Source organism: Egretta garzetta, unplaced genomic scaffold, assembly GCF_000687185.1.
Source record: "Egretta garzetta isolate BGI_Z169 unplaced genomic scaffold, ASM68718v1 scaffold139, whole genome shotgun sequence".
NCBI lineage: Eukaryota > Metazoa > Chordata > Aves > Pelecaniformes > Ardeidae > Egretta > Egretta garzetta.
Window position 1 is genome coordinate 2781358 of NW_009260832.1, and position 18973 is coordinate 2800330.

At 35.8% G+C, this 18973-nt stretch overlaps 1 protein-coding gene across 1 annotated transcript in view; it reads left to right on the top strand.

Moving 5' to 3' along the window:
- Positions 1–18751, top strand: part of SHPRH (SNF2 histone linker PHD RING helicase) — a 53299-nt gene extending 34548 nt beyond the window's left edge. Inside the window, 10 exon segments of the mRNA XM_009646961.2 lie at positions 438–663; positions 2328–2471; positions 3696–3797; positions 4668–4739; positions 6431–6619; positions 10888–10980; positions 11553–11639; positions 12419–12597; positions 14762–14842; positions 16070–18751. Of these exon segments, the coding sequence (XP_009645256.1) occupies positions 438–663; positions 2328–2471; positions 3696–3797; positions 4668–4739; positions 6431–6619; positions 10888–10980; positions 11553–11639; positions 12419–12597; positions 14762–14842; positions 16070–16166 (1270 nt within the window). The 3' untranslated portion in view covers positions 16167–18751.
- The last annotated feature ends 222 nt before the right edge of the window (positions 18752–18973 follow it).

Sequence of the window (18973 nt, forward strand, 5' to 3'; positions counted from 1 at the left end):
AATGTTGTTTGTCAGGGAGGGAACTGGGAAGCTGTAGTGTTCTTAAATAGTGCAATGCACAGCAAATTTTGCACCAGAGTTTTAACTGCAACTTTTGCTGATTTAAAAATGTCAGAATTGCAATTTTTTTAAATGAATGAGACATTAATCATTAATAGCTACTGAAAGATAATTAAGATGCATAAGCATTTACAAAAGCTATTGATGATTTTTGAGCTGACAAAATGGCCTGTACAGTGATTTCATTGCTGGTACTGAGGTCACCATGTTCAAACCAAGCTTTTGGGATATCGGGTAATAAAACAGCTGTTTATATTTGTTTCATTTGCTTTATCCTTGAGTCAAATATTAGAAGGCTGAAATATACTGTGAGTAAGTAGAAACAGATGTAGAAGTACAAAATCGGTGATAAGTATTGTGTTGGGTTTGTTTTTCAGTGTTAAAGGCCAAATGGCAATATTTGAGGAGATGATAGAAGACGAAGAAGGGCTTGTTGATGACCGTTTGCCCACCACGAGTAGAGGACTGTGGGCGACCAGTGAAACTGAACGTGCCTTGAAAGCTATTCTCTCCTTTGCCAAAGCTCACCGAATGGATGTTAAGCTAACTGAAGAAGGCAGCATATTTCTGGAACTCTTTGAAGCATGGAAAAAGGAATATAAGGTACAGTAAATGGGATGGTGACAAAACAGTTGCGTAGTCCATTTAATGGAATAGAAACAAGTTTAAGCTGAATATGAACACATCTGAGTTGTATTCCTGAAATTAGGGTTTGCCTACACAGAGCTTTTTCACAGTGCTTATTACAGGATTTAATTTTAAATGGTTTTGTATATCATTTAAGAGTTTCTAAAAGCTATACTGGCTACTAAGCAAATTAGTAAGCAATGTAATTGCATCTGTTAAGACAGTATACAGATACAATTAAATGTGTTAATCTGTTTAGTTAAATCGGAATGTAGCAAGATTCAGCAAATTGAGTGTTGGTCCATTCTGTAATTCAGCTTACCTTCAGTACCAAAAGTCTGCCTGGAGAATGACCCTAGTTGTTCTCATGCTTCATTATTTTATGTCCTTGGTTTGTAGCCGTTCACAAAAGGAGGAGGACGTAAGGTAACCAGTTACCAAGGCATTGCTATGTGTTGGGGATTTTCTGCTGCAAGAAGGGACCATAATCTCTTCGTGTCCCTTTACTTTAGGAAAAAAAAGGTGGGACTAACATGCCAATGAGAATGAAAATAGTGCTGTTATAATTCCATCTGTCATGACTTGGAAATACTGATTTCAGTTGTCCATACTACTACAATCTACATTGATCTCACAGGGATGATGCTCTGTAAAATAAGCCTTAAATCTGAAACAAGCTTTGCTTTTTTTTTTTTTTAAGAAAAAGCAATTTTGTCTTGGTTTCCCCCTAATTTTAGTTTAGTTTCTTTAGTTTGGGGGGGAGTGAGCTCTTTTCAGCTCATTCTCTGTCCTTTACCCTGTAAGCCAGGTTTAATACACAGTAATTTTGTTTGTAATTCAGGCATAGCTCAAAACAGGTCTTTCTCCAGGTAAAAGGAAAATGCCAACCAACCAACCATCACACCCCCCCAGCAACTGAGTGTTTAGAATTGAGAAATCAGAAATCAACACACAGTATTTTCTGGCATTTGCAAAAGGTCTTAGAATTTCAGTAAAGATCACTGAACATTTTTTTTATAAAATATGTAAATAGTAGAAAGCTTGGGAAGAAGTATTTTACAGTATTAACGGTAATTTAAAATGTCAGTTTATACGTATAGTATACTTCCAGTTGTAGCCATTTCTTTTGTAGAAAGCCAGAATTTACTTTTGCTTGGGAGAATTGAATCTGATGTTATCTTCACCTTGTGCTTGTCTGTGCTTTTATCAAGACCACTCGAACTGTTAACATTTCTTTAAAACATGCTTCATCTTTCAGAAGCAGTCTTAGTACTATAATAGCTAGCTGTTTGAAATTGCGTAATCATTTTTCCTTATTTTATTCAGCATTTGTTTAGTCTTGCAAGGCATTTTGTTTCTGAACTTTTAGTTGTGTTAGTTATTGTAACAGCAATAGATGTAGAAGAAATGAGATGGCTGTTTATAGTTGTTCAGAAAGAGAGGCTCGAAAAGCAAGCAGGCAAGATGATCTCTATACTCTTAGTTTTCCTTTGTAACTTGTTGTTGTTGTGGCTGAATTACCGTAAAGAAATATTATCCCTTACCCCAAAAAGATTTTTGCATTATCCATTGTATGGCAGAATCATATAGAGGGAACTCAACTCTGTTCTGCTACTAATTTATTTAGGCTTCTCTTACAGTTACTTCATGAATATTGGATGGTACTGAGGGATCACGTGTCTGCTATTGATGAACTGGCAATGGCTACAGAACGATTGAGAGTGCGTCATCCTGATGAGCCAAAACCAAATCCACCAGTTCTCCACATCATAGAACCGCATGAGGTAAAGTACTTGGCAGGAAAGAAATGTTTGGGTTTTTTTCTGAAAGAACCTACCTCCTACAAAAATAAAATCTCTATCTAGATCTATGTATAAGGTCTATAATACGCCTCTGTTTCCATTTCAGAAAGCCTTGATGGAGTAAAGAGTTCATATCTATTTCTACATTCAGTGTATGGGCCTTTGTGAGCTTGTAACTCTTATTTTGATATACTTTTGTCAGCCTTCTGACTCTGAGTGGTGTGTTTCCAAAAGACTGCTGTCCTTCCAGCAGCTCTGGGACCTTTGTCTACAATTGCCCAGTTTTCCAAGCTGGTGGAAAATTAATTTGACCTGATTTCTCACCCATATTACTACTTTCCCCAAGGACCTAAAAAAAAAAAAGCAGTGAAAACCTAAAAGATAAATAATTTTTCAGTATCTTGGAGTTTCTGAGCCACCTCCAAGATTTTCTGTTCATGAACATAGAGAAAATGCTGGGTCAATTTAACATGTTAATTTTTTTTTTTTGGCACCAATAGAAATATGTTTTCAATAGAAATATTTTTTTGCTTTTTTCAGTGAGATTCAGTGTAAGAGAAAAGTGCTTCTTTTCTTTCTGTAGGGGTTTAACAAAGTCTAAGATTTATGCCTGTATTTGCAACACTAAAAGACACACTGATTACTTTGGTCTTCATGCTTTGGGTGCTTACCTCTTCTGCCATATTAATAACTATGCCACTACCAACTGTAATTATCTAAAAAAAAGTCAGCTTATGTTTCTATCTTTGTATAGATTGAATAAAAAGTGACAGCTTTTTATTCAAGTATAAGTAGTATAAAGAAAGTAATTGTTTCTTACCTATTGTTTTCAGAACAAGTGGTAGAGCCTATGGTCTGTTTGGCTGCAAGAAGATAAATGATAAATAGAATGAAATTTGAAAATTAAGAATTAAAAAAAATTAAGTTATTTAAAATTGGTTTTGTCTCTGGAAAGAACCAGTAATGCAAATAAAACAACAAAGAGCAAGTTTGTATACCTCCTAGGTCTCAACCCATTCACAGTGCTTTGTTCATACTGGGTACAGGAAAGGAACAGATAATTTTGCTTGGGCAGAAGTGAATCTTAAATTTACAGAATGAGCTAGTCTTCTATCTGTCCCCAGTAAATTATTCAGTTGAATTTTGCCAAAAAAATTAATTAACTATCTTTTCTTTTTTGTAATACATGTTTAATCTGTTCCATAGGTAGAGCAAAATCGAGTGAAACTTTTGAATGACAAGGCAGTTGCCAAATCACAGCTTCAAAAGAAATTAGGACAACTTCTGTATCTCACTAATCTGGAGAAAGTAAGGTTTATCATTCCTTGGTCTTTACGAAAATGATGTACTCTATTTACCTAATAGAAGAAACCTACTGTTATTTTTATTAAAAAAAAATAATATTTTCTTTAAAGATTCATTACATGTTAGAATGCAGTGTGTTGTTCTTTGTGTTATTGCATATTCATAAAGTTATTTATTACATTATGTATTTTTGCTACTTGCTTAAGTACACAGTTATAAAACTATGAAGTAGTTGTAGATGGTTAAATTTTCATTAAAACTAACTGGGCCATATTTAGTAGAAGTCTTGTAAAATTATGTACCTCTGCATGTACCCTTGCTATTTTACAAAGAGCTTAACTTAAACAGAAGGACGAGCAGGTCTGTAGGTTAAATAAATGTTAAAAAAAGAAAAAGAACAAAAAAGAAAAAACAAAAAACCCCCACCAACCAAACAAAAAACCGCCGAGACAAACCCCACGCATGTTATCTTATTTTAATCATAGTGTTCGAGTAAGCACAATTATACTTAAGTGAGCATAGTTAAGCATGATAAAGTATATTTAAGTGTTTTTACAACAATGTAAAGCTGATAGAAAATATGAGGAGTTTCTTGTTTGAACCTTGCATTTTACTGGGATTTTTCAAAGCTGTAATAGAGATGCAGGTGCTCTCTGAAGGACTGCAGTATGAACAGTGCTCCTTTTGCTTAACATACTACGTATTTTTTTAGCTCATCAAGATTGCTATTCATGAATGATGTCTTTTAATTTGTTCATGCACTTTTTTAAGGACTTCACTATTCATTTTCTTTCTAGAAGCTTGTTTTAAACAGAATAACTTTCTACTTGTTGAAACACAAAATTGTTTGGGTGTTTTTTTTCTACTTTATAGTCTCAGGATAAAACTACTGGGGGAGTTAACCCAGAACCATGTCCAATCTGTGCACGTCAACTGGGAAAACAGGTAAGATACTTAGTCAGTGGGTTTTTGTGTTTAGGATGTCTTTACCTAGATCTGAATCAGTGCGTGTCAAATATTCAACATCTGATTTTAAATGAACATTGTATTGAAACAGGGGAAATAAGCCCTTTCCTGTAAAGTACCAGTCAACCTCTACCCTGATATAACATCTTGCTCAGTTGCAAGCACCTCTACTGGCTTTAGCTGTTGACATCGATGCTTAAGTGTTTTGACAGAAGTGTTCCAAAAATGTGTTTTGCTGATTGTTTTGAAACTCTGAAGTTTTGCTTTCATACTTTTGCCAGAAAAAATTCTTTGACACTTAAAAGCTAATAGAATGAAGAAATAGATAAGCTTCTGCAGTATACTATTGTATTTTACTGTAACTGCTCTACCGATAGTATTTTTTTCCTTCTAGACTTTAAAGAAATGGATATTAGCTACTTAAACAGTAGTAAAAAGCAATAGAATAAAGACTGGCAATCTGGTTTTCTTTCACCACCACTTAACTCCTCAACTGCAGGAGCTGAAATTTAAGTGAGATTTAATCAAAACTGAACCATATCATAAAGTACGAAGCCATAGTATATTATTTACTTACCACGCATTAGGTAAAAACATGAAAGGACTCCTGTACAGTCAAACTGAATTGGCTTTTTTTTTAGGGTAGCTGTTTTAAGGCGTTTTACCTTCTGTTAGCTTTAGACATGTGTAAGCATGAACTGCTGTCCTGCTATGTTTCCAAAATCCCCTCTGTGCTCTTCTTCCAAGGGTGATACAGATTTTTACAGATAACTGTTGTTTGCACTGTTAACTGCCTATATGTTTCATCTCTGAACTGGAGGAACTCACTGAGGGGAAAAAACAGGGTTTTCTTTAACTTTGGCCAAGACTTCCACTTGAGATGATAGTAGCCTCGTGTTGCAAGGAACTTTTAAAATGCTTTGCATCCCATTTCTTCATGATTGAAAAACCTTACAAAGCCTATAAGATCTTTTGCTTGATAACTGGTCATTTAGCCAATTGCCTCTGCTACTTGGACCCAAGAAAACTGTTCTATTTTTTTCCTCTTAGAGTGGCCTACAGAAGAGAATAGGACAGAGTAGGTGCAAAACCACTGGTTTACAAATTACTTCTCTGTTAAGAAAAGTCACAGCTGACACGTGGATGTTCTAGTTCCTCAAAGGAAGGACAGCTTCTGCAATGCAATCTTTTGTTTCTAATGTATTCTGTCGAAAAAAAATTAAGCCTCTCTGTTCTTCTTAAATCCAGAAATGTTGTCTAGGAATTAACAATACGTAAAAATTAAAGCGCTTTCTTTAGGGCTTTATTTAAAAAGGCTGATGTGGTATGAATATATAGATAAAGACTTTTACAGGAGGCCAATAGAAACATTTGTGTAATTTTTTAAAAAAAAGGAAATAAATAATCTGTGTACTTGGAAAATGCAAAAAAAATGAACAATAAATGCAGGGAAGTTCTGTGGATCGTGAATCTGTGCTGGAAAACTTTGAAATCCAGGCTTTTTAGTGCTAAAAGTTCTAAAGTTCTTACACTTTAATCTGATGAATTTCTATGAAAATAATGTTTCTATGAAAATGTAATTTATCATGTATTAGTACACTGGTTTTCTTTTGCATTGACCCAAAACTGATACTGTGTTGTGTTTGGGTTTTTTTTAATTCCCTGCATAGTGGGCAGTGCTGACGTGTGGACACTGTTTTTGTAATGAGTGTGTAGCTATCATCATAGAACAGTACAGCGTTGGCACCCGCCGGAGCTCCATTAAATGTGCCATTTGCAGGCAGACAACATCTCATAAAGAAATATCGTATGTCTTCACTGCAGAAACTGCAAATCAGGAGGATGATATTCCGGTAAAGGTACGTTGTTTATGTGAGCTTATTGGCCCAAACTTTCAGCAGTGTGTTTTTGTTGTGTTTTGTTGCATGCTGCATTTAGGCAGACAAATATACTGTATCATTTTATAAGTAGGTTCACTTTTATAATTAGTTTTGTTTCCAACAGATATAGTTCTTTTTCCTTTGAATTGGACCTGATGTATATAGGCCTTTCTTATAGTGTAATCAATGTTTTTGCATCCTTCTCCAAGGAAGGATATGCGTTTTCCTGTCAAGAGAAAGGTTTTGGGTTTTTTTTGTTTGGTTCAGGGTTGTTTTTTAACTTATCCTTTTCATAACTCTTAAGAGTTTTGGAAACAAAACATGAAACAGTGTGACAGAGGATATCTTTTTAACACCTACTCTTTAAATGTGCCTGAGGAAAGGCCTTGTAGATGTATTACAAAATTACACAGTTTTTAAAGTAATGCTGTCTTGGGGTCGGGGGGTAGAGGGACAGCTTTTGCTGAGCTTCAGTTTTATTTTTGTTTAAGCATTTGACACTAGGTAGAAATAAATGCTGTCTGTACGCAGCTAAGTTGTGCTTTTTTGGTTGTGGTTTTGGCTTTTTGTAGCTAAGGAGATTTGAAGCTTTTTGGAGGCATAGTTTTGCTATGTTTGCTTGAAATTAGTAGCTTGAGAAAGATGCCTGTACTATAAGGCTATGTTAGGGCAATGTAAATATTTTCAATTCATAAGTCTTCATTGTTAGCCAAAGAATGTAAATCCTGATTCTGAGCTTAAGATAGTCATCTGGAATGTTTCTCGAGCTCCCCGAGAGCTACCTGAGTCTTTAGCAATACTGACACATATGTAGAGCATAGATATATTTTGGCTTTGCGAAAGTCTATTATAGAATAGTGTTAAACCAAGAACCTGTGGTTATTGCCGTTGTGGAAAAAATAGAGGATTCTGGACTAAAATGCAAAGGTAAAAGACTAATATTGGTAATATTTTGATCTAGATGCTGCTGCCGTCTTTAAAATATGATTATGATACAGCTGGACATACTAATCAGAGCTTTAGTCTGGTTAGAAGAATTCAAATGAATAATTAAATGTGCTGACAAAAAGTTCCATGGTATTTGTGTAAGTCTCCTTGAGCCTTGCAGGTATACTAGGGTTGCTGGCCTGTACTGAAGTCAAAGCTACCATATTTCCACTAGTTACGTCAGCCTCCCTGGACAACTGGAATTCCATTTTATGAATAGAAGCTTCCTAACTCAAATTATTAGGTTTGTAGTAGTTGACAGCATGTGGCACCAGGGGGAGTAAACAGGCTATATTTTTTGAAGTGCTAGTTATTAGGACCTCACTTCATAAGGGTTTTTAAACATTATTTTCTCAGGGTTTAGAGATATTGCCCTGTTTCTAACAAGAAAATTTCAAATATGTTTCATAAATCGTGTTAAAAAAAATAAATAGAATAACTACATTTTGAACACGTTATCTACTGTAGTGTATAAAGGGTTATAGTGTTTTCCTTACGTTTTTCTGCATCAAAAACTTCAGGCAAAGCAAAAATACAAATTCTGTGTGAATTCACATGTCATCTTGAGCAATGCCCATTCTTATTTCACAAAAGAACCCAATTTGTACTGTAGCTTCACTGTGTGTACTATCAAAACAAGCAGCATTGTTAAAAACAAAGATTTCTACCTCATATTCCCTTAAGGACAGTTAACAAAGAATAACTAACTTACTGTGGTGTCTATAGAATACTAAGGTTAGGATCAATATTTCATAGTGTGTATAAAAAACTGTGTGATTTATTCAGCGTTTATATTTTCATCTGAACTTTCTCAGTCCCTCTGGTCTCTTTCAATACTCAGTACCCCCCACCCACCCCCCCGTTTCTTTTTCTGTTTTTTTCCTTTCCGTCCTTGTTCTTTATTGTACCAGCACTTACCATCTTAAGTTAATTACTTAGATGCAAAAGGACTACTGTAAATGGGAGCATTTTATACTGAGAGACACACTCCTGGCATCCGTGCATATTTTGGTTCTGTAAAAGCTTCCAGTGTCCGGTCACTATTACAGTGGGTATTGCCAGCCTGTCATCTGAGACAGAAATAGTTTGTTAGAGGGTAATTTTGATTCTAATGTATGCTGTTCCATAATTAATTAAACTAGCTAATCTGTTTATAAATACTCATCTGGATATTCAACAAAATGAGAAACCCAAGGTGTATGGGTAATGAGTGGGGTAACACTTCTTGTTTTTCAGACAGACTGAAAACTATTTTTTGTCTCTCCTTAAATATTGAGAATAAAATTGAAATTTTGTGTGCTGTGAACCAAAGCTTTAGTCAATTGCTAGTTCAATGACAAGTCTAATATAATTTGTCTAATGTAATGTAAGCGGAGGGATGGGGAACTTGCACATTTAGTTATCTTGTTTAAAAAATAGAGCAGAAAGACTGTAACCACTTTGATCATTGTACCGTTTCTTTTCTTCACCATAGTTCCTCTGACTGATCTTGTACAAAGTCGTGTTTGTAACACCTGAGCCAGGGGATGTCTGAAGGGTGGGAAGATCAACAGTGGCTAAAGCTACTGTCTCTTATAGCAGGGAAAAATAGGACCTATGGTAAGGTCCAAAAAAAGTCTCTGAGGAAAAGACAGTCAGAGCAGATTAGCCAGAATTGTTATCACTGAACCACAGATCAATGGTATCAGAAAAGCACAGAAATGACCCTGGAATATATAGGAAATACCAAAAGTTACTCTCAGATCTCCTAACTGAAGGTGGTTATGATTGGCAGGCAGCTGCCGTAGGGCTGCAAGTGCGTCACTCATCCTTGAGGATCATAATACCTACTGACATATGCATTTTTAATTGTCTGTCTGACTTTTGGAAACGGTGTTAATGTCTACCAGGTGCAACAGAGATGTCATGAAAAAAGCTGTTTTACTTCTCTGTCTATGGTGCAGAGTTGGAATTGCTATGGAAGACCCTGGGAAATAACATGGTACTGCTTATTGCAGCCTTTGGTAAAACAGTCTGCAGAAAGTCTTTTACATGTATTCCTGGAGATTTATTTAGATGCATAACATACGAATGATCGAGCAGCCCAGCATTGGTTTCCAACTTGTGCTTAGACTGCTGACATCCTTCCCCGCCAATTCTGCAAGCAGCATAACTTCAGTGAATTTGATCTGTCATTGTAGCAAGCCAACATAGTTAATTCAATGTTCAGAGGACAGGTGCAGACAGAAATAAAACAATATTTGTCCAGCTGAATCTAGTGCAGCCTGAAATTACTATGCATGTAGGAACTAGTAAGGAATTAAATAAGGGCTAAGAAGCCCTTTAAATTAAAGTAAAACTAAAAATTTAAATTAAAAATCTACATTAAGTTAAACCTATTTTTTTTTACTGTGCAAAGAATTGTTAGAAAGAATGACCGTAAATTAATGTTCTTCTGGAAAGGGCTTGTCAGCATTTAATGCAGAGTTACTGAACGTAAAAAACACATTAGGTAAAATTGTTGTATACAAAGTATATACTGAAGGAAACAGAGGAAGATACTGAAGAACTGTTTGTCGGAATCCTTTTCCTGACTTAAAGGGAAAGGGGGGAGTACAGAAGTTAAAGTGGGCAAGCAGCAGACTGTAGTATTGGCTTCATTAAGCACTGAAATACTTCTGAATGCACAATATGAAGATGTTTTCATTGCAATATGCAATCTTTCAAGAATTAATTTAATTGTATTTACCAATTTCTTAGTATTTGAAATATGTTAACAAGCTTCATAGTACTGAGCATGTTTGGTGTTGCCAGAGTGAGAAACAAACGCAACAGGAATAGAGTTCAGGTAAGTTTTTTCATTGCCAGTTATCAAGAGGTGTGAAGGGAGGGAAATTTAAATGTGCATTTGGAAAATTTGTTAAAGATTGTTCCACTATGTTAAACCTCAGCAGGCCTGACTGGCATGTTTGGAGCAACTGCACTGCTTGGGCTATCCATTTTGCCTCATCAGAACTAGACAGGTGTATCTGTCTGGCGCTTCATTCTTCCATGTACTGCAGTGCACGTGCCATAATACACTGCTGATCTATGGCAGTGCGTTATAAGGCAGGTATAAAAGCAGTTCAGTGCTACTTAACCTGCTCTTCCTCCAGGTTGCTAATTTTTAAATTTGTGTAAAGGTATGGAGTCGTAATATAACATTATTTAATAAAACAATGAATGTGGAAGGAGTTGTTTAATATCCTACTTTACTAATGCTGTTCTTTGACTTTTCAAAGGGAAGTCACTCCACCAAAGTGGAAGCTGTGGTCCGAACACTGAAGAGAATTCAATTTAAAGATCCAGGGGCTAAATCCTTAGTTTTCTCAACGGTATCAATTGCCATTTTCTCTCTTGTCTTTGTGTGTGTGTGTGTGTGTTTAAAGCGGTCGTAATATTTTCAGGAATTAGTTTAGCTACCAAAATGTTGAATCACTCTGTACAGCCACTTAATTGTTTTGAGAATTTGTAGGGCAATTCATGTAACTGGGATGTGAACAATGATCATAGTCAACAGATGTAAAAGCTTGTTTCTTTAAAGGACAAACACATAGATTTATATGAGAGCGTTAGAAATTCTAGGTATTTTTAAATGTACTGTCCAGATATTTTTGAAACATTGTAAAGCTGGTTTTGTGATGGCTACCAATTTCTCTTATTCAAGCTGATCTTTTTAATTGCATTTCATATTTAGTTTTGTGAAAGATTCGGTTCCTGGCACACAAATATTTTTTTCTTTTTTTCTTTTTCCTTTTTTTTAAATTGCAAATGCTAGTATTTTGAAAGGCCTCTTGATCTATTCTTTCTTAGGGAAGCTAGTTAGTATCTTTTAGTTGTCATTGCTGTTTGTGATGTTGAGATAATTTTATTGTATTGTGTGGTTTTGGTTTTTTGGTTTTTACAGTGGCAAGATGTGTTGGACATAATTTCAAAAGCTTTGTATGACAACAACATGATTTTTTCTCAGATCAATGGAATTAGTAAATTTCAGGTATGTAAAGGATATTTTTCTTAAAATTATTCTCAGTGGGGAAAATTACAGTTCACAGAAGTTAATTTGATCCCTTTACTTCATTGCTTCGTTTGAGAAAACTGAAAGAGCAGCAAATTTGGCAGAAGCTTTGACCTCTAACTCATTAATTCTAAAAATCATAATCATAAAAAGCCACAATATAGAGCCTTTGAAGATAAACAGTACATTCACTTTTGAGAAAGAAGCATTGGCATGGATGTTAAGCATGAGACACACTGTCAACTTCTATGCAAGAAGTTTTTGTCTTCCTGATATCTGTTGAGTATCTGTTCTGGAATGACAGTCACTGTTCTCCAAGACTGTCACACCGGGGCCTATAGTAGCTGCTGCAATTTCTTGAAAATATAGAGATGTTCCCTATGTGCTTTATTGAGGAACTTTGTCACGCTGCTGTGAGAACTACCTGACAGGAGGTTGTAGTGAGGTGGATGCTGGTCTCTTCTCCCAAGTAACAAGCGATAGGACGAGAGGAAATGGCCTCAAGTTGTGTCAGGGCAGGTTTAGATTGGATATTAGGAAAAATTTCTTCAACAAAAGGGTTGTCAAGCATTGGAATGGGCTGCCCAGGGAAGTGGTTGAGTCCCCATCCCTGGAGGTATTCAAAAGACGGGTAGATGAGGTGCTTAGGGACATGGTTTAGTGGTGGACTTGGCAGTACTAGGTTAACAGTTGGACGTGATGATCTTAAAGGTCTCTTTCAACCTAAATTATTCTATGATTTTGTGTTTGCCTTTTAGGAAAATCTCTCTGCATTTAAATATGATCCCAACATCAATATTTTGCTGCTGCCTCTTCACACTGGTTCCAATGGACTAAACATCATTGAAGCAACTCATGTTCTGCTTGTGGAACCCATTCTGAATCCTGCGCATGAGCTACAGGCTATTGGAAGAGTACATCGCATTGGCCAAACAAAGTAAGAGTTAAAATTGCTCTGAGTGGTTTAGATACGGTCCAGAATATAACTGCATACTGTAATCAGAATAAATCTAGTTAGCTGAACTTCTCCATTTTGGAGATGAGGGTATTCGTAGGAATCCTATTTTTAAAGATGATCATATAAGAGACAGAAAGATTAAAATAAAAAAGTTTGCTGAAAATACACAGTGTGTATTTTAGGGAGTTCTTTTGTACTACGGGGCTAAGATGCAGCAGCAAATTGCATTTAGGCATTTAGGAAGAGTGTAGGCTCTTGAGTTGGAAATCCTGAAAAATCTTGTTCAGCTGCTGCCCTATTTTATGTGTGCCATTGATGCCTTAGTTTTTAACTTTGAAGTTCTATTTGTAAGTACGTCCAGAAATGTCTTAGTTTTGCAGGTCTGAGCAACTTGCCATTTATGTCATATGTGGCTAAGATCAAGCATGGCCTTTCCTAGTTTCCTTGAGAGGCTTCTTCTAGCTGGTCATTCCTAGGTCCAGATTAGGAGCTGCATAAGTTGTGGGGGGCTTGGGGGTTTTTTTTTTTTGGAGGAGGGGACTTGGGGTGTTTTGGGGTTTTTTTGGCATTAGGGTTTTTTTTTCTCCAAAAAGGAAGTTGTAGCACACACTTTTTAGAACAGATTAGTTTTTTAAATCACAGCTCTGCCCTTACCCCTGTCTAAAAAGATCTATTTTTAAAGACGTTGATGAGTTTGCATATCTTTTGTGTTTGTTTCAGTGTTGTAGATTTTTACATTGATAGTACTAAACACTTAACAAAGGTTTTAGAAAGTGTCTTGAACAGATAAAACGTGTATGTTTTTCGATAGGTTTCATGTTACTTGAAAAAAACCAAAAAAAAAATTTTAAAAACCCTGTACATGAAGAAAAGTAGCTGGAATCAATTCTGGAATAATAATATTCCAGAATAATAGTGGGGTTTGTGTTCTGGAAACGGAGGCAAAGCGAGGGGGCATGAATGAGCATTATGTGAAAGAATGTTTACGAACAGGTGGATATTTGGGTATGTTGGCAAAGATTTTGAATTAGCTGTGAGGGCATAGGAAAGATTGGTTGGAACAGCCTGCTTTATAATTTTACATGATCCTGGCACAGAAGGTCTGGCGAAAACCTTGCAATAAAACCAGCAAGAATGTGTGCTCTACCTCTTAAGTATAAGACTTCAGCAAGGCTTATTTGAAAAAGGGCTGTGTTCAAGTACAGCGAGCATAATACTCGAATACAGGAATAGTGTTTGGTTTCACTGGTACAGCTATTACCACCAGTTCAGTTGTTCTTATTTACTTCTCTTTTTTTTTTTTTTTTGAGTAGCCCTTTGCCTGTCAATCACAAATGAATTCCCCCAACATTCCTGTATAATGTTACCTGCCAAAGTTTCAACTTAAGATCTGAAAACCATCCAAGCACTTTCAAGGGTTCATATATTGAAAAACGTTTATACTGGGGAGCCTGGAGTGATTTTTTTTTTTTTTTTTCATTTTTATTTTGGAGCTGACTCTTCTCCATTTCACTTTCTTGTGCCTGACTTTTCTTTTTTTTTATTACAGTTTTCTTCTTGAAGTTTTGTTTAGTAAATGGAATTCTCATTTTGTTGTGTGTTTTACCGGTGTTTGTAATTTCATGTTTACTGACTACAATTACTGACTTAAAAAAAAAAGTATAGTGTTTTGCCATCTTCAAGGACAATATTGTTAAAACTCTGGGAATGAGCTGTAATTATCCATCACACTGAGCTCTGTCTCTTGGACTGACTTGTGACAATGCAGTATAAACATTGTATATAACCAGTGGGCCAAAGTCATTTCTTTAAATGACAGGCTAGGCTCTTGAGGACTGTTTGCTTATAGTAGGGTCACAGAAAGCAGAACTTTGCCCAGCATCTGCTTTAGGATTTTCGTTAATACAGCTTATATTTATTTAGCATGTGATCCAGCCAAGTAGAAGTATGTGCTCTGGGAGTCACTAAGCATGTAAATGTCAGTGGAAGTTGTTAATCACTTTGTAAGGTTTCTTTATTAAAATACAGATGCATTTTTTCAGCATTTTTATAATTAGTAGGAGACAAAAATGTGGTCTTGAACTTTGACAGTAACAGCATAACTTCTGCTGACTTCTTGTTTTCTTTTTTTTGACACATTCAGATCTACCATTGTTCATAGGTTCCTGATAAAAGCAACAATAGAAGAGAGAATGCAAACTATGCTGAAAACTGTAGATAGAAGGTATGTGTTAATTTTTTTAAAAACATCATTATTGCACTGCAAATGAAAAGGTGGTTCTCAGCCATACTTCTGTTACAGTTGGGTATGCATATCTTGCATATAAACTTCAGCCGTTCTTCAGATTGTTTTGATTGACAAAAAATTTTTAAGACTTGAAAAATTGATTTTTAAACCTCAATCCAGTAGCTTGAAGCTTAAGGTATTTTAATTCTCTGGAGAATATTTTGTTTACATTTTGTATATTGTATTTCATAAAAGCCCAATTGATTCATAAATGATGTATTACAATTTATCTTTTCAGTTTACCTATTTCCATTAGTACGAAAGCTTTGCAATTAATAGAGTAATACTAAGCCTGCCACTGGACTAACAGTATATAAGCTCTAATATAGGACATTAATTCTTTCTTTCATTATTTTTAAATTCTATAAACCTAGCCTATCAGTTCTGCGTCACACTGGTTGGTTTTGCCATCAGTGCAAGAGTTGTCCCGATGCTAGCTCGTAAGTCAGTCTGGTGTGCGGACACAGACAGCAGTTTTCACTGTGTGTGTTTTCAAAATCTGTAAGCAATGATGGACCACAAGTGGAACAAAAGTGGTATTTACATTCTTTATGCAGAAAGCATAAGACGTTTGTACCTCTTTAACTATATTGTATACACATAGCAAATCTAGGAGGAAGCCTTAGTTCAAGAAAATTTTTTTTGGCTCTTATAAATTATGAGACTAAAAATTTTACATGCATCTCTTTAGCTGTAGTTATTGAAGATTTCAGCTTTAGCTTTGGGAGAATGATTTAATCAGTTTCCGTAGCTGTAAAGTAGCACTACTTTTGCATGTAGAATTCAGATAAATATACAGTGGTTGAATGATCCAGTGAGGGCTAATGTTTTGAAAGTAATATCAAACCTTATGCTTGGAAGCTGAAGCCAATCCCTTAAATGGTAAGAGAGCAAAGCAGAGTATCCCCTGTTCTGCTGCCTCTGCAGTGTTTGGTGTTGACCACTGTTAGGGACAGTAGATGGGCTTTATATCTTACTCAAAATGTGCAAGAGAAGTAGCTGATCAATGTATGTATTTTCCCTGATAGAAAGTGTGTTTTCCTGCTGGGCTTCAAAGCTGAATGGCTATTGGACTCTGAACCACATGGTCTGTCTTCAGTGCATACAGCTTGTTACTTAAGTTGGTTCCTTCTCTGATGTCTACATACAATTTTTTCCCCACAGCCACACGAGCTCTTCCATGAAACAGTCAGAAGCCTCAGTTCTGACAGTGGCAGATTTGGCTGACCTTTTTACGGAGGAAACTGAAGAACTTGAGTAAAAACATTGGTTTGGCCTAATGAAATCAGAAAGTACCTGACCTAATAAGCAGTGCTATAGAATCCACTTGATCTGCCATTCCTGTAAACATCATCTAACATTTGTCCATAACAGAGCTATTGGAAATTGAAAAGTCTTAATTGTTACTGTTTGATTATGTGGTGATGTTCTTAGCAGCATACACTTCTCATAGCACTGGAGAAAACTTGCACTTTGCACATTATACAAAAACATGGATTTTATTCCCAAAGAGCATTTGAGCTGGATGCTAAAACTGAGATCTTGCTCACTGCAGGGGGGTTGGACTAGACGAGCCCTAAAGGTCCCTCCCAACCCAAAATGTTTTATGATTCTATCTTGGACCCTTGGCTGAGAGGATTTTTACCATCAGGTTTGGTCGGCTAGTAGCTCTGTCTGAGAGCAAAACTATGTGGGTGGTTGGGTGGGAAAGGGAAACAGAAAAACACAAATCTAATTTTTTTTACTGTACAAAGAATCATTAGAAAGAATGACTGTAAATTAATGTTCTTCTAGAAAGGGCTTGTTAGCATTTAATGCAGAGTTACTGAACGTCTTACTGGTAACACTTTAAATGACTAAACTTTACTAATAAATTGGATATTTGTATTAGGCTTTTAGATATTCGTAAAGACTTGTGACAGTTAAAAATTTCATTGTTAATGCTTACTGCAAAGTTATGATAATTAAATTATGCTTTTTCTATGTGTGTTGGTCTGGTAATCTGTTAAATACTTGAACTTACTGTACATGTTTTCACTTATTCTTGAAGCCATGATTAGTGCTTTGTTTTTTAAAAAAAAGTATTTGTTACAGGATTTTTAAAAAATGAATTGGTTAAGAAGCTGATCACTTTATAATAATTTGGCGCTTGTGTACATTTTCTCACCCTGTTCTTTTTGTCTAGTTCTCCCCTGTAAAGATGCAGCAATCTATATATTCCAAATAGATGAGGTGAAGGTAGGCAGTCTAATTGTTAGGTACCTAGTCTAAGTTAGATAATCAGTGGAGAGAGATGAACTCTTGTGGAACTTCATCCTTAGATATATGAGGTCACTCTACCCCATCTCTATTGACAGTAAAGAGTTTAGAAAACAAATCTAGGTTAAGGTTTAGACTGCTGAAAGTAGGCAAGATAAATTTTAAGCCTTTTGGCATAGGTTATAGATACACATTTGCTGAATGTGTTACAGAGGCAAGCTCAGTTATGCAGTTGGTGTTAGACACAATTTTGTGTTTAGAGACTGGGTAAATGTATATGCATAAGCAACAGGCTACTTCCCTCAAATTACGATATTTACTGTTGCAGTAGACAATGTTTTTTGTATATTTTAGAAATCTTACTTGAGGCTGAAATTAAAAATGAGTCCTTTAAGAAATATCATCTTAGAATTTTTACTCTCTAATCATGTCTGCTAAATAGATTTGCCATATAGTTACTGAGCTTCTTGGGTTCCGTTTTCAGTCATACTACACTTGAGTTGCACCGTTTGTGTATTAAGGCTATCTGCATGGCAGACAACTTTGCTGCTGCTGACCACAAATGGAAATAGAGTTTACATGACTAATATTGTATCAAGAAGTGGGGTTTTGGCGCTTGTAGTCCGTTGTCCTTCTGGACTGATTAGATACTTTGTTCTAAAGACTGAGTAAATTTACAGACAATATATCTTTATTTCCCATATTTGTAATATGTATTAGTCTTATTTATACATTTTGTTTTGGAGATTAATGATTTTTTGCAGATTACAGTTTGCAGCAAGAGGAAATAGAATAGATAGTAGACTTCCTTTTTTTAATGAGATTGATCAAACAGTTTGCACAGGGACTGTGACATCTTCATCCTTGAACATATTGGGAACTCAAATGACCCTGAGCAACCTGATCCAGCTTCAAAGTTGGCCCTACTATGAGTGCTGTGTTGGACCAGATGACCTCCATGGATCCCTTCCAGCCTAAATTATACTACAGTGTACTGGAGATCATGCTGTACAGACGCTCCAGGAACAATGAGGGCAGCAACATTTCAGTTTCCTCATTGTCCTCAGAGAATTTTAATATTGTATGACATAACGTGACTGAACAAGGAGCTGCTGTCCACTCTGAGACATGATTTATCTATGTTAAAAACTGTGGAAGCACACAGTGTTTACATTCATAGCTCCCATTTTAAATAACTCAATGTGGGAATAATAGTTGTCAGTGAACGTGAAGACAGAGAAGGAAACTGAAAAATATCTGCTATGAGAGGTTTCTCAAGCTCTGCAAGTTTTTGGCTTATTTATATGAAGATGGTGGTTTCATTGTTTATTTACAAAAATGTGGCTTGTGGATTCCTAACCAAAAGCATAGCTTCTCATTAAGCAGTGCGTGAGTCTTTCGTCCTGGCTTATTTATTTTTTATGCTCATGTAACAGCATGGAATGCCAGAGATCTGGTTCTAGGCGCTCTACCAACTGTGCTGAAGCACCAGGACCTAGAGCTCTGGAGGTATAACATTAAAATGTGTGTATGCTAGTTGTGTTAAAGCACCTCTTGAAATTGGAAGGGACCATTGGAATATACAGCCTGTGTCAGTAGCAAAATGGATTGTTCGAGTTTTACATAATGTTAAGTACAGAGACTAAATTTAAAGAATTATTTTGAAAAAGAAACCAAACTGTAATTTACTGCTTTTTGCCATTCTTTGCAACCTTTAGTTCCTTTGAGAAAGGTTTTCTTTCAGACATCTTAAGGCACCTTATGAGTTGAACTCTCCCTTTTTTTCTTTTTCTTTTTTTTTTCTGCTAA